General features: G+C 54.7%; 1 protein-coding gene across 1 annotated transcript; it reads left to right on the forward strand.

Moving 5' to 3' along the window:
• The first annotated feature begins 5,187 nt into the window (after positions 1-5,187).
• On the forward strand, positions 5,188-11,201 carry BTD (biotinidase). Its single transcript, XM_040963279.1, has 3 exons — positions 5,188-5,442; positions 8,519-8,668; positions 9,829-11,201. The coding sequence occupies exons 1-3, from the start codon at positions 5,191-5,193 to the stop codon at positions 10,999-11,001; spliced, it is 1,575 nt and encodes a 524-aa protein (XP_040819213.1). The 5' UTR covers positions 5,188-5,190; the 3' UTR covers positions 11,002-11,201.
• The last annotated feature ends 4,068 nt before the right edge of the window (positions 11,202-15,269 follow it).

The following is a 15,269-nucleotide window of genomic DNA, read 5'->3' on the forward strand; positions in this document are numbered from 1 at the left end:
CTTGAAACATCCACACCCCCACTGAAGTGCCTGGGTTCGAGTCCTGTCTCTGCTCCCTGGTTGTAATTTCTTGCTGATACACCATGAGAGTCGGTGGGGTCTCTGCTACCCACACAGGAGCCCCAGATGCAGTCCCCAGCTCCTGGCTGAGCCACGGCCTCCTCCTGGCCATTGCAGACACTGAGGGTGTGAAATACTACATGGGACAGCTCTCTCACTGCTTGCCTGTCTGCCTTTCAAATTAAAAAAAAAAATAGAAGATTTACTTTTTATGTTTATATCTAATCTACCTGAAATTGGGTGTTATGTATTACAATAGTTCATTTTCCTCTATATAATGTCTGTATCAAGCAGGTTTCCTGTGTAACAAACCACCCCACGGCTTAGGCGCTTGAAATGGCCACCTTTGGTTGGCTCAGCCTCCCATGAGGCTGGGCTCAGCTCAGCTCACTGTGTCAGGGCTCGGTTGCCAGTCAGCTGGCTGCTCCATGCCAAGAGCAGCGATAACTTAGGATGTTCCAACATATGTTTATCTGAAATTCCAGTGTAACTGGTTCTGTATTTTACCTGGCAAAATCCCAATTGTTTTTGAGATAATAATCATCAAGCCTCCTTGGAGCTAAGAGTATGTCATGTGGCCTCATGTGGGCAAAGGCGATCTGAATGGAGGCTACTGCACAGGGCTCTCGGGAGAAAAGCCTGATGACATTGTTGGGTACCCTGCTGCTCATCCTCAGTAGAGCTTGGTACGGAACACCCTTTGCAGAAGTGATTTTGTAGTCACAGGGCACTCTGTTCGCTCCACGCCAAGCGCGTGAGGCACAGGGAGAGGAGGAGCCTGCCCAGCTCTCGCCCTTGCTTTTGCTGATGGAGTTCCATCACTATGTAAGGATCACTGCATACTATACAGACTGTATGCTGGACACATTAGATAGTAATGGAGTTGTTCGAGGCACCTTACTTCTACCCCACTGCTAGCACGCCTAGGCGGCTTCCAGAGGCCTGGGGACTCACGCTGGGGTCTGGCAGAGTGGGCCTGGGAACTCTTACATGTGTCTGGGTCCAAGTGCCCCAGGCTGGCATGCTGGCGTGTTGTGCTGGTAGACCGGGCTTGGGAACTTGCTAACATGCTTAAGTCCCAGCTGGGAAGAGGGGATCAAATCCTGCCCTTGGATTCTTGGTGTTCTGTATCCACAAGGTGGCAGTAGGGAGCCTGCAGACTCTTGTGGTCAAGCCTATGTGCCCAAAGTACCTAAAGGCAAAAAACCCCAGAACAAAACAAAGCAAAAACCAGCCCTTTCACATGAAACGCCTGGGAATTTCAGGAGATGTGTTCCACCTGAGTTGTGTCTTGAAGCTGGTGGGAGGGTGTGCCCGAAGGCTACCTTTTCCCGAGCCTGTTCTGGGGCCCGGCGTGGCCAAGCTCCTGAGCCGCACACTCAGATGCGAGGACTGGAGAAGGGCGTGGGGCGAGTAAGGACTTTCTGAAAAAGACAGAAGTTCTCTTTTATGATCTCCTTAAACGCGAACGTATCAGCTCAGTGGAGACGGACATTATTACTCCCTGTGTTAAAGGATGTAGAAGAGAAACCATACAATTGATGAAACTGGCTTTCGGACTTTGTAGAACTTTACCCCAGACTGTAGTTGGTTTGTGGGTGCTCAGTGGGTACCCCGGTTGCTTCCTTCACTTGTCTCCATTCTCAACCACGGGCCTGTTATTCTAACAATGACAAGCTCTGTTCCTGGGAACATACCAGCCTGTGAAATGGCCTCACTAATAACGCCTTCATAATGCCCCTCCATTTTATTGCTGAAGGCACTGTAGTTTAAAAAAAAAAAAAAAAAAAGAGCAGAAGCAGGGCTACTGAGGAAGAGAAATGGTTTAGCAAGATAGGGGAAGGAAGATTGCCTGGTGGCCACCTCCTCCACCAAGTGGCTTTTGGGGTAACCGCAGAGCTTTGGGCGGGGGCTGGGGATCCTCCGTGGGGAGCCTGAGGCACAGCTTCCACCGTCTGCCTCCAAACACCACCAGCCGGTCCCCTCCGGCCGCCCCACGCCTCCCTGATGGCTGCTTCACTGCAGGACCTGGGGAGCCACTGGCAACCAGCCCGGTTCCCCACCCCCACCAGATTCGTGGCTGCTCCAGTGAGCCCGGAGGGAGGGGACGGGGCGAAGGCAGGGAGACTGAGGAAGCCCCTGCGACCCCCTATTCTTGCTCTGATTCCTGTCTTGCCAACTCTCCCCTTCCTCCATGCTGCTTTGCTGCGCTCATTTCTCTGCCACGTCTCCCGCTTGCTGTGTGTTTGATGCTGGTTGATGGCCCCTCCATCCGGAGTGTGGGTTCTGAGGGGAGAGGATGCCCTGCCCCAGGCCTGGAACAGCTCCCAGCTCTACACCTGCTCGCAGCAGCATCCAGGGCACCTCACCAATCACACGGCCCGCAGAAAATGCCTTTAGACAAGCCCTCCGCCACCTCCTTGTGCCTCCACGTGCCTCCCCCCATCTGTCAACCCAGGCCCACACACCTCCAGTCACCATGTCCTCAAAGGGTCAGCCTGGGCCAGCTCTCAGGATGAGTCAACTCTTGCATTCCCAAGATCCCCCAGGGCTTCCAGGACCCATGTTCCCAGGGATCCCTGCACCCCCAGACTTCCGGCCCTGCCCTGCCCACGTGGTGCATCCTGTTATGAGCCGGACCAGGAAACCACTGGCCAGTGTCTGGTCTGGGGGATGCCTGGGCCCTTCCAGCGCTGCCACTTGAAGATTCAGTGTCCCCTCTGTGGTCAGCTGAGCCCTTCCTGGTACCTCGCCTTACCGAGCTTGCTTTGTGTCGTGCCAGATCAAGAGGAAAAACCAGCATTTGCACATTTGATGGAGACGTGTCCACTATGCTTTTGGAAGGGCCAAGTACCTCTGCCTCCTGCTGGGTTCCCTGCAGCCCGACCACCTGGCTCAGTCTACCAAGCTTCTGTCTCACACGCAAACATGCTTGCCACTCCCCAATCTCCTGCCAGGCTCCTTGTGGAAATAATATCAATTGTATCTTCTCAAAATAGAAGGAAATAGGTTAGCCTGCTGCCTCAGCAGTTCCCCTGCTTTGCTGAGCTGCAGGTTTCCTTGGACATAAACCAGCATTTCAACTTCCAGAACGGTGGTGCACTTGGTGCACGACCCTCGGTTAAGGAAAGGGGACATGTCCCTAGCAACTGGCTCCACCAGGGCCCGCTGTGCACCACCCACCGCCGGCCGAAGCCTCAGGCTCCACATGCCTAATGGGGCTGTGGCTGCTTTACACTGTTAGGATGGCTTGGAAGCTAAAAGGCTCCCCTAGCCCCACCCGGCCCCCATCACGTCCATTCTCAACCAGAGCCGAGATGGGCTCAGTTTTCGAGATATCTAGTGTTGCTCTCTAGCTAGCAGGTGCCTAGAGGCGACATAGAGCTGAGAAAGCTGATCCAGTCTACATTATACTTCTGTGTGTGTCATGACTGCTCACTCAAAGGCCCCTTGTTCACATCCTAAAAGTACCGTCCACAGATCTGGCAGGGGACTGGGTGGCACATGCGTTCCCTGCAGAGAGAAGTAACAGGAGCTGGCTCGGGCTGGAGGTGAGAGCTCACCGCTCAGTCTCCACACTTAATTTGGCAAGGATTCCAGCCAGCATCCTTCTGCAGCCGAGAGCCCCGACAGGCTGGGATTTCCAACCAAACTGGCAGGAGAGCTCTGCAGACGGGGAGCTGCGTTCAGAGCATGTGTGGCCGGGGCAGTGGTCCCTTCTCCAGGGGCAGTGCCAGTGAGTTCTCCACCTTGTGACATACAATCCCTCCTCCCACAAAGCAATTGGGGCACCCCCTGCATGATTCCGCAGGGCAGGTGGCCCAGCTTGGGCCCAGCTGAGCACTGCGGTGGGGGTGGGGGCCTGCAGCTGGAAAATCAGGCTGATTTCCCAGACGGGGTTGGTGTTTTTTCACAGCACAGCACTCAGCTGCTGGAAACAAACATGGCTCATCTTGGGATGGGGGAGGGATAACAGAGAGGGAGCTGGGAACAGAAACACCATTGACTTCTCAGCAACCGTGGAAGGGCTGCAAAACTGTGACATTTCTGGAAATTGCTGGTTTATTTTCTGGAAAATACATTTTATCATTGCTAGAGAGAGAGGAAACAGTGTGGTAGCTCAACAGGCTAATCTTCAGCCAGCAGCACAGGTATTCCATGGGTTCCAGTTCTAGTCCCAACTGCTCTGATCGAGTGCCTTTCTTATGGCCTGGGAAAGCAGCAGAGGGTGGCCCAAAGCCTTGGCACCCTGCACCCATGTGGGAGACCCAGAAGAAGCTGCTGGCTCCCATTTTTGGCTCTGTTCAGCTCTGAGCATTGTGGCCATTTGGGGAGTAAACCAGTGGATGGAAGATCTTTCTCTGGCTCTCCTCTCTATAAATCTGCCCTTGAAATAAAAAATGCATCCATAAAAAGGATTTTATTTCCAAGGATATGCTGTCATGCCAGAGGTTTGGCACTACAGAGGCGAAGTCCAAGGAAGGTCAGACAAGCGCGGAGTCGGGCGGAGTGGGCTGTGCTGTGACTGGGGGACAGGGCCCAGGGCTGGCGCATCAGGGGAAGTCAGCGGCTTCGCAGCACCAAATAGAGCGCTGGTGCTGAATGAAGGGAACACTTCGCACGAAGCCAAGGGAATGCATGGGGAACGATCACCCGGCAGGCCCTGCAGCCAGCAGAGCTGAGCTGTGTCACTGGGTTTATGACAGCTGTGGCTGGAATAGATGGCCAGGTGACCTGTGCTGGTCTGCGTGTGAGCAAAGACTTATGTCACATGACTGGAATAATGATTGCTGCCTCAAACTTTAGAGCGCAGCTCAAAAAGCAGGCTGTGATGCTCTGCCGTCTTCCTGAGCACTGGTAGAAAACAAGTTACCAGCAAACGCGAGTGTGTTTTGGAAATATTCTAAAAGCAGCCTGTTGACACAGCGAGCCATTTTAGACCTGGCTTGCTACGTGTTTGGAGAGAAACGCGTATTCTTTTATTAGGCACATGGAGCAAACTCTTTGAGCTGGGTGAGCTTAATTGCTGGAGTGAATATATCACAGCTGCAAAAGTGACATTCTTGGCCGGCTTCTGTATTCAGCTGTCTTCCCCTCGCCCCGTTACATTCCAGAACAGCGGTCTGCACGATGTCTGGAGCCAGCCGTCAGCTCACCCTCCTCCTCCTCTTCAGCTGCTGCGTGGTTGCCCGGGAAGTCCACGCCGGAGAGCAGTGCACAGCTGCAGGCCGCCAGGCCGAGTACTACACGGCCGCCGTGTTCGAGCACCGGCCCTTCTTGAGCCCAGACCCCCTGGCACTCATCAGTCGCCAGCAGGCCTTGCGGCTGATCAGCAGGAACCTGGACATCTACGAGCAGCAAGTGGCAGCAGCGGCCCGCAAGGCAAGAGGCGCTCTAGGTCATAAGCCAAACTTGGCTCCCGGCACTACGCGCCAAGCTGTTATTTAACCCTAGGCTCCCCCCAGCCTCCTCCAGGGAAATCAGTCCAGCTCCTGAGCCTGAGTCAATTGACTAGCTAGAGCCTGACCACTCCCAGAGCGGTGTGTGAGCCAGCAGCCCCATGGAGCTTGTTAGGGGCCAAGCGTCTCGGCCCTTCCCCAAATCTGGGCATTAGAACCTGCAATCCAGGGTGCATGAGGTTAGGGAAGCTGCGTCCTGGGTCCCTGGTCCCAGTGTGGTAGTGCAGCGGCGTCCCTGGCCAGCAGTGAATGAGTAGGGGTTCCCAGGCCCTGGAGAGAGTGGATGGGTGGGAGCCAGTGGAGGATGAGGTCCGGGCATTGGGAAGATGTTTAGGCTCTGCTTAGAATCCCAGGGAGCAGAGACCACTGGGCCCATGAGCTCTCCTGCTCCTGGAGACGGTCAAAGCTGAGCCAGTCAGCACCCACAAGGCTGCCGGTGGTGGCTGGCTCCTGGTGATCCTGGGACTCGTTGTCTGGCCTGGGTGCACTGTAACAGCTCAGTCCTGCCAACCCTCCCACCCCTCCCTGCCGGACAAAGGGAGTGCCCCTGCCAGCCTTTGTGATCACTTCCTGTTGGCCAGCATTTCCTCCCTTGCACCAGGAAGGGAGGGACCAAGGAGACACACCTCCTGTGGCAGAGAGGGAAAATGGTAGTGCCAGATGCTACCGGGAAAGCCACAGCCCAGGGCAAATATGGGATGTTCTCCCTAGGGGCACGTGACCCAGTCCAGGTGCCTGTGCTGCCTGGACCTGAAGTAAGCTGGATGCATGGGAGCAAGCCTTTCCTTGCTGTCTGCAGATTCAAAGGGCAGGACCAGTCAGGCTGGGAGGTCCCCCCACAGCGCCTGTCCCTGTGCGGATTGTCAGGGATGGCCTGGGTTGTTGCAGTCACCCTCAGCTATTGCCACTAAAATGCCACTATGTGATGTGGCATAGCGAGTACAGTGCTGCCTGCAGTGTAGAGACTCAGCCAATCTACTTCTGATCCAGTTCCCTGCTAGTGTACCTGGGAAAGCAGTGGAGGATGGCCCAGGTGCTTGGCACCTTACACCCATGTGGGAGACCCGGAAGAAGCTCTTGGCCCCTGGTATCAGATTGGTCCAACTCCAGCTGTTGAGGCCATTTGGAGAGTGAACAAGCAGATGGAAGATCTCTCTGTCTGTCTCTCTGTAACTCTGCCTTTCAAATAAATAATCTTTAAACATTAATTTTTATTCACGTCTATGTGAGAGGCAAGAACAAAGCTCCTAACTGCCAGTTTGCTTCCCAAATGTCCAAGGTGGCTGGGGACAAGCTAGGCTACATCCAGGAGCCAGGAATTCAGTCCCGATCTCCCATGTGGATGGCAGACAAGTTCCTGAGCCATCCCTTGCCGTCTCTCAGGCGCACATTAGCAGGAAGCTGCAGCCCAGACCAGAGGCGGGAGTTGAACCCAGGCAGTCTAGTGGGTGATGCTACTGTGCCGAGTAGGCAACTTGAGTGCTGTGCCACCTATATTGTAAAATCCTAGCCTGTGTCCCCAGGAGTGGCGTTGAATGAGAGCTTGAAGCTGTGGGCCTGTTTCCTCTGAAGGTTGACACTTCTCCCTTCTGTCTCATCCTGACACCCGGCTTTTCCTGGTACACCGTCATTGGCCCAGAGCTCTGTGTGTCCTGGCAGGTGCACTCATTCTGGCGGTGGAGAGCGTCTGGAAGGCTTGTCCTCTCAGTGGGCAGCAGTGAGCCTCCTGGGAGCCGCCCCTGTCGTTGTGTAGCCAGAGCTAGAGGGACCGAGCCACTCCCGGGCACGCATCTCCTCTCCCTGTGAGGACGGTTGTGGCAGCCCGTGGCCTTTCCCCTGCTGTGACTCCTGGCTCCTCTGCAGATCCCTGGTACTGTCGGATTCCTGCCCCTGCCACCCAAGGAACACTTCCCAGGTCTTCTCCACATTCATCACCGTAGGCAGGCCTCCTAAACGTGGTCCCCGAGGCGCCTTTGGCAGCCCTGTCACACTGCAGGTTTGTGAGGCAGTGTCTGTCGCTAGCCCCGTGTCCTTCCCCAGGCCTGGACTTCACAAAGCTTTCAACCTGAGAGCAAGATTTGTTGTTCATGGCTATTTAGGAAGCCCCTCATATCCATTTCCTTAACGTCATTCTCGCGTTTATCTGATACACACCTGACTTGTCTCTGTGCTGAAGTCAGTGTAAAAATATCCCAGGCATGCCCTCGGGGCTCCTGGTGACAGCAGAGCTGCCATCCTCCAAGGGCAGCATGTTCTCCTGGCACAGGTCCTTGCCCACGTGGCCCCTGCACCTGACATACCTGACACCTTATCTGGTCCCCAGGCCCTGCTGAGACGCTGGGCACATGCCACGCCAACGGTTACAGGTGATGGCTGCCTTTGTGGCTTAACGGCCTGCCCCCAAGGACCTGTGCTGGCCACAGGCAGTGGCTCCCCCTTTGTGCGTGGCCACAGAGGGAAGCTGTTGTTGCAACTGTGTCTGGTGTTTGCAGATAGCTCAGCTCGCCGGCAGGGAGAATAGCTTTTTTGTTTTTTAATTTAAAAAATTTATTTTAATTTCATGTGATACAGTTCCACAGGCTTGGTGGTTCCCCCTTTAACCTTCACATTCCCAGGGAAAGCAGCTTTCAGGGAGCAGGTGCGTGTCCAAATTTCATGCCAGCCTTGCTCTTGGGCAGTGTTCTGAGCAAGCTGGCTGAAATGGGTCTGGCTTAAAGATGAGTGGGCCAGAAGCCCCCGGGGTTGGGGATCCTTGGCCGTCAGGGGCTGTTGACCCCGTCCAGGTCCTTCCAAGGTGACCGGTTCGGCCCACGCCTACCATTCTGCTCCAACCTCAGGGTGGCACCGCCCCAGAACTCCAGTCCCCGCTGGGAGCCCACCCAGCCACCATGTTTGTAGCCCCAGCTCCGGGCCAGGTGTTGCTTCCTGCGGGTTGAGATCAGCGCTGGTGCGGTGCCTCTCCTGCCCAGTGAGACACGACCCGGTGTTTTGGATCGCAGGGCGCCCAGATCCTAGTGTTTCCAGAAGATGGCCTGCACGGATTCAACTTCACAAGGCCGTCCATCTACCCATTTCTGGACTTCCTGCCACATCCTCCCTTGCTCAGCTGGAACCCGTGCCTGGAGCCCCACCGTTTCAACGATACGGAGGTGAGTGGGGACCCCAGCTGTCCTTCCTTCTCAACATGCTGAGGGGCCCCAAGGGTGGACCAGACTGGACCAAGCCTACAGTACATCTCCTGAGACCACAGGAGACCACAGGACCTGAATAGTCAAACCCGGACTGCACACACACATTCCACTTAACAATGTTGGCTGTCAGGAGGGTCCCGGCTCTCTCTCTGAATTGCACAGGTACAGGAGTCTAACTTTTGAACAAACTGGCCAAGTAGAAGAAATAAAAACCTGTCCTGGTGCGATGGCCTAGTGGTTAAATCCTTACTTTGTACATGCTGGGATCCCATATGGGCACCGATTTGTGTCCCAGCTGCTCTGCTTTCCATCCAGCTCCCTGCTTGTGGCCTGGGAAAACAGTCGAGGACGGCCCAAAGCCTTGGGACTCTGCACCCACATGGGAGACCTGGAAGAGGCTTCTGACTCCTGACCTCTAATTGGCTCAGCTCCAGCTGTTGTAACCACTTGGGGAATGAACCAGTGGAAGGAAAATCTTTTTCTCTCTGTAAATTTACCTTTCTAATAAAAATAATCTTAAAAAAAAGGTAACAAAAGTCAAAGCCCCTGCTCCCCACAGGCCACCCTCGTGCGACTTCCTTTCCAAGAGAACCTGTCAGTGACACGTCGGTGTGCGGCCAGCTGTGTCCCATACATTTCATATTGATACGCTGCTTGTGGCATGTCGCATGCTTTTGCTAACTCTTACAGTGACAAGCAGTTTTCCAGTGACTATTCTCAGATGTGAGATTTTTGCAAACTTTCCAGAGGATGAAATTTCTAGAGAGTAGATTTTTTGAAGTAGGTGCATGAATGTGAAACGCTGAATTTGCCTTCGATTTTAATTGCAGTAGGAACAGTGTGTGAATGCCTGTTCTCTCCGAATTTAGCCCTTGCTAGATGCAGTAAGTTTTAAAATTTGTGCCAGTCTCAGCAAGGTGACATGATGTCTCATTGTTTTAATGTTCCATTTCCTTATTAGCCTGAGCCTGAGCAGCTGTCCAGTTGCTTGCTGGCCTTCTGTGCCTCACCTACCCAGCAGCCTTTGCTTCAATGTTCTGTGACAGCTCTTCATATATTGTGGACATAATACAGGAACTTTTCTGAAAATCACTTACGTATACGTCTTTTTCTCCCAGGTCCTTCAGCGCCTGAGTTGTATGGCCATCAAGGGGGAGATGTTTTTGGTGGCCAATCTTGGGACCAAACAGCCCTGCCTTGTCAGTGACCCCGGTTGCCCCGAGGATGGGAGATTCCAGTTTAACACCGATGTCGTGTTCAGCAGCAATGGAACCCTGGTTGGCCGCTACCGCAAACACAACCTCTACTTTGAGGCAGCTTTCGACACCCCGCCTACCGCGGACCTCACCACCTTTGAGACCCCGTTCGCCGGCAGCATCGGCGTCTTCACCTGCTTCGACATCCTGTTCCTCGACCCCGCTGTGAAGCTCATCCGGGACACGCGGGTGAAGCACGTGGTGTACCCCACCGCCTGGATGAACCAGCTCCCGCTCCTAGCAGCCATCCAGATCCAGAGAGCTTTTGCCGTTGCCTTTGGCATCAACGTGCTGGCCGCCAACATCCACCATCCCTCCCTGGGCATGACAGGAAGTGGTATTCACACTCCTCAGAAGTCCTTCTGGTACCATGACATGGAGGACCCTGAGGGCCGCCTCCTAGTCGCCCAGGTACCCAGAAACCCACTGGGTCTCGTCGGCGCAGAGAAGGCGGTTGACAAAGTGGACCCCTCCCACCATCGATTTCTAAAAGTCTTGGCAGGTGACCCATCCTGCGAGAGAGACAGCGGAGGAGTCCCTTGTGAGGAGGCGCCCACGCAGAGCCTGCCCACGGCCCCCACGTTCCACGCTGAGATGATGTACGACACGTTCACCCTGGTCCCCGTCCACGAGAAGGCGGGCTACCTCCAAGTGTGCTCCCGTGGCTTCTGCTGTCATCTGCTTTACAAGAGACCCAGCTTGTCCCAGGAGCTGTATGCTCTGGGGGTCTTCGAGGGCCTGCACACGGTGCACGGCACCTACTACCTCCAGGTCTGCGCCCTGGTCAAGTGCGGGGGTCTAAGCTCCGACACCTGCGGCCAGGAGGTCACCGAGGCCACGGGCGTTTTCGACCTACACCTGTGGGGGAACTTCAGCACTCCTTACATCTTCCCGCTGTTTCTGACTTCCGGGATGGTCTTAGAGACTCCCGACCAGCTGGGCTGGGAGAGTGACCACTACTTCCTGAGGAAGAGAGAGCTGTCTTCCGGCCTGGTCACGGCAGCTCTCTATGGGCGCTTGTATGAGAGGGACTAGGGCCAGGCTGTGTGCTCTTTTGGGGTACACAGGCCTCTGTGCCCCAAGGTCAGGCTCCTGGGGCCGCAGACCCCACCGTAGGAACGTGGGAGAAGTGAGAGAGGCAGCTTCCCTTTGCCTCTTAAACTTCAAACACAGAGACATTTTCTGGCATCTTCTGTTCACATCGATTTTGAACTAAAACAAAAATAAGTATCAGTTTATGTTTTATATATCCATAAAACGGTATTTTTAAAAAAAAAAATTTAGTTATTTGAAAGGCAGAGTTACAGCAAGAGAGAGAGCAACTTTCCATCCACTCGTTCCATCCCCAAGAGGCTGCAGTGGCCAGGCTGGGCCAGACTGAGGCCAGGAGCCTGCAGCTCCATCGGATAGCCTGTGTGGGTGGCCAGAGTCTAAGTACACAGGCTGTTACACTGCGCTCCCAGGCACAGTAGCAGGGAGGCCGAATCGGAAGTGGAGCAGCCAGGACTTGAACCCGTGTTCATATGAGATGCCTGCATTGCAGGCACAGGTGGCCACTTACCAGCGCCTGGGTTCTTTCTCTTGCCAATGAGTAGGTGGCACCCAGGCTGAGGAAGCAGTTTACAAACCCAGTCAGTTTCCAAGGGAGAGAGCAAGACAGCAGCCTTGTTAGAGACACCACGCAGGGCCTGCCACATTCCCTCACCCCACCCACAAAGTGACACTGCCAGGGCAACCCCAGAAGGCACACCTTGGCACAGCATTTAAGACCAGAAGGGAATGGAATGTTTGGGATAACTCAGAGCAGTGCCAGGGGCAGGGCGAGGGCACTGGGCTGTGTGGCAGACAGCAGGGTGGTAACAGCCCCGCGCCCCAGGGGGTCCTTGCTGCCTGGGGATCCTGGAGCACCCACGGCTACGGGCTGGAGCTTCGCCTGGGTGTAGCTCTGGGTGCAAAAATCATCCTTCATTCTGGTGATTCCCGTACATTGCATACCCAATATTTCAAAGCCACAGGGTTTCAGCTCTGTGCCTGCCAATTGAGCAGACCATCAAGGGCAGAAGATTAGTTTGTCAGATGTTGTGACTATTTAATCACAAAAATTAGCCTTCCAGACCCTTCCATGGTTTGAGGCAGGAAGACGCAGAGCGCAGATCCTAGAGTTCAAGCCTCAGGAAGGCCTCGCCCATCACACTTCCCTGGGCTGCTCTCAGGCATTCATTAAAACCTTCATGAGTCCCAGTTTGCCGGTTCCTAGGGCGCATGCAGAGCAAGCCAAGAGGGAAGGAAGCGGCCTGGCGCCGGCCCCGAAGCACTGACTCACGGCTCCCACTCAGAGGCCCCAGTGACTCAAGTCTCCAGGAAATCAGCAGCAATGACTCAGAATTTTGGGATCCCCACGCCCCGGGGAGGTCCCCCTGGAACGCGAGCAGGACCTCTCCCACTAGATGACGGTGCTCGCCTACCCTCCCCAGCAGATCAGCAGTGGGAGGAAGCTGGCAGACCGGATGTGGCTGCACATGTGGCTGTCGGCCAGCCGCCCACTCGGCTTCCCTCCCAAACCCCAGGGAGACACATGATGGTAAAAATGCATGCTGTTGCTCTGTGCCAAGATCCAAGGTGGCCTGAGAAAGAAGCAGAGAGGCCGGTCTGCATCGCCTAAACATCCACAGGAGTCCTATGCTGCCCAGCTGAGCAGAGCGGCCTGGCCTGCTTCCTGTTGGGATGGGCCAGCTCCTGAAGCAAATTAGCTGTGGCCAGAAGTCACAGCAGGAGGGCAGAGCAAAGTGGAGGACGTCCAAAGGAAGGGAAAGAGCCATTTACAGAAAAGTCCCCCTTTGACTAATGGCTGGAAGTGGTTTCGGTTGGCTGTGACCCTGCAGGGCAGTCTTGACGGTATGCAGAGGCCCAGAGTTCGAGGCCAAGGCATACATGAAGGGAAGCAGCTTGATCCATTCACACCAGCTGTGCAAACACCTGCTCCCAAGGAAAGCACCCATGTGGGAGACCTGGTTTGAGTTCCTGTCTCCTGGTTTGAGTCTGGCCCAAGCCTGGGTATTTGGGGAATGAATGAACAGATGGAAGGCTTTTCTCGATGCCCCTGTCTCCTTTCAATATATAGGTATATATACCTATAATGTATGTGTGTGTGTATATATATATATTTATGTATGTATCTTTATATATACATGTAAAAGGCCTTGTCCTGTGTCAGAGGTTAGTACCCAGCATTCATATAAGCATCCAACCCCAAGAGGCAGAGGGTGTGGTGGAGCTGATCTTTCTAGGATGGCTACAACACTATTTCCAGCTCCACCTGCTCTTTCAGAACTTTGCCAGTCTGGGCCACTGGGGGCGGGGTGGGGGAGGGGTGTCTGACGCAATGCTACTTCCAAACCTAGGTCATGAGCAAAGGCTCTCGGGGCTTGCGCTGGGAGCTCAAATACCACAAGCCGAGCCCCTTGTCAGCCCTGGCAGCGAGGGGCACAGCCAGGCCTTCCCTGGGGCACTGAGTGCACTTGTCAGCGCAGCCGGTGACCGTGGTGATTGTAGTCGCTAAATGTCAGGCTGTCCTGTGGCATTCATGTAAAGTCTTGGCAAACGTGAAGAACTAAGCCCTTTAGAAATGTGAAAGGCCAGTGAGGCTGTGGGGGCTGGTGGCTGTGAAGGAGAGCAGGGTGGGGGTAGGGGGAGTGGGGCGGGAGGGTGGGAGTGGGGGGACGGGTGGTCACTGCCAAAGGAGCAGAGTGGGGGCGCAGGGAGGAGCAGGCGGTCACTGCCAGGACCTGCTGGCTGCTCTGAGGGGTTGCAGGCGCACTTCCTGAGTCATTCACACCTCGTGACCAGCCCTGAAGACTCACCAGGGGGAAGCACAAGAAGGAGCAATTTTCAAGGGATGAGGTGGCATTTTTGCAATGCACAGTAACTACCCATTTCAGAGGCAGGAAAAGACAAGGGCTGTCTGGAGTTACTGTGAGCAAAGCACTCTCTCCTGTAGTCGCGCACCTGCTTTGAAAGGGGAAAGACGCTCATGCACAGAGAAGGGCAAATGGCTTTGGCACCCACCCCCATCTTCCGAGATGCCATCCCAGCTCTCAGCAGCCACAGACAGAACAAAGGCAGCTGTGTGTCTAATGAACCGGCACAGGCATTTCAGCAGAGCTGATGCCCCGGAGGGGGTGAGCCGTGCCAGGAGCCGGACCCTCCCAAGTCCAATGCCCGGGTTGAGGGAACACAAGCATATGCCTAGGATAAGAGGCACTGTCAGTGCGGTAAGCATTATCAGTGCATCTGAAAATGGTGACAAAAGCTCACTGTTCCGCAATGAAAACACCATGATGGGGTTCCTGTGCCGTTCTGGTCCCTGCAAATTCTGTTTCAGATCTTTCCGAGTCCAGGAGCAGTGTATGTTGGATGCATGCAATAAATACACACTGCAAAACAGAGATTTCTGTAACTTTACTCAACACAGAAATAAACAAACATGCAACAATTGCAGGCAAAGCTCGGAGGCGTTGGCCTGGGAATCCAGACACCTCCTAGTTGTTGTGAGGCCATGGGCGCCTGGATACCGTTATGCCTCTGGGCTCCAGGTCTACTTCTCCATAAAAGGGGTGGAGCTAGATGCTATGCTGCCACATGCCTTGGCAGACTCATTCTTTCCAGTCCGCTCAGAAAGAGCAAATAAGGTGCTGAGCGCTGCTCACACGTGGAAGAGAACACTTGGTACAGCAAACAAAACCAGACTCGGTTTGAAAAAATGAGTCATCCCTCTCCCAACCCATTCATCTGCTTCGGGTGTTTAGATCTGAACAATCAGTGTTGTGAGGATCTGTTGCTAAGCGAGGGACTGCTGTGAGACGATGGCTTGATGCCAGCTTGATTTCGTTCATGAACTTGAGGAAGGCCTCAGCTGTGCAGCTTGCCTCTCTCCCCCGGAGGGGCTGCGGCTGGAGCCCCCACTTCCGCAGTCTAAGCAGGCAGATGGGGCGGCTGGGGGCCCTGTCCATGTGGGCTACCAGCTTGAAGGCCCCAGGACAGCTTCTAATGGGGGGACATGACACCCCAGAGCTCCCTGGGACAGCCCGACAAGGTGGGGGAGCTGGTGCTGCCTGGATGCATCCCGGCTTGTGCGTGGGAAGAGCGACAGAATTGGTAGCGATTTTAAGTCACCCCCAAAGCAAGCTGCCAGAGCGGTAGCAGTGTTTTCAGTTCTTGCTATTCCAGGCTCTGTGACATGTTTCGTCTTTCCCACCACCCTGTATCTTATTTGCACTTTGAGATGAGAAGCTAAACGGCCAGCC

Source organism: Ochotona curzoniae, unplaced genomic scaffold, assembly GCF_017591425.1.
Source record: "Ochotona curzoniae isolate NIBS_2020 unplaced genomic scaffold, NIBS_Ocur_1.0 contig_1302, whole genome shotgun sequence".
In the NCBI taxonomy this organism is placed as follows: domain Eukaryota; kingdom Metazoa; phylum Chordata; class Mammalia; order Lagomorpha; family Ochotonidae; genus Ochotona; species Ochotona curzoniae.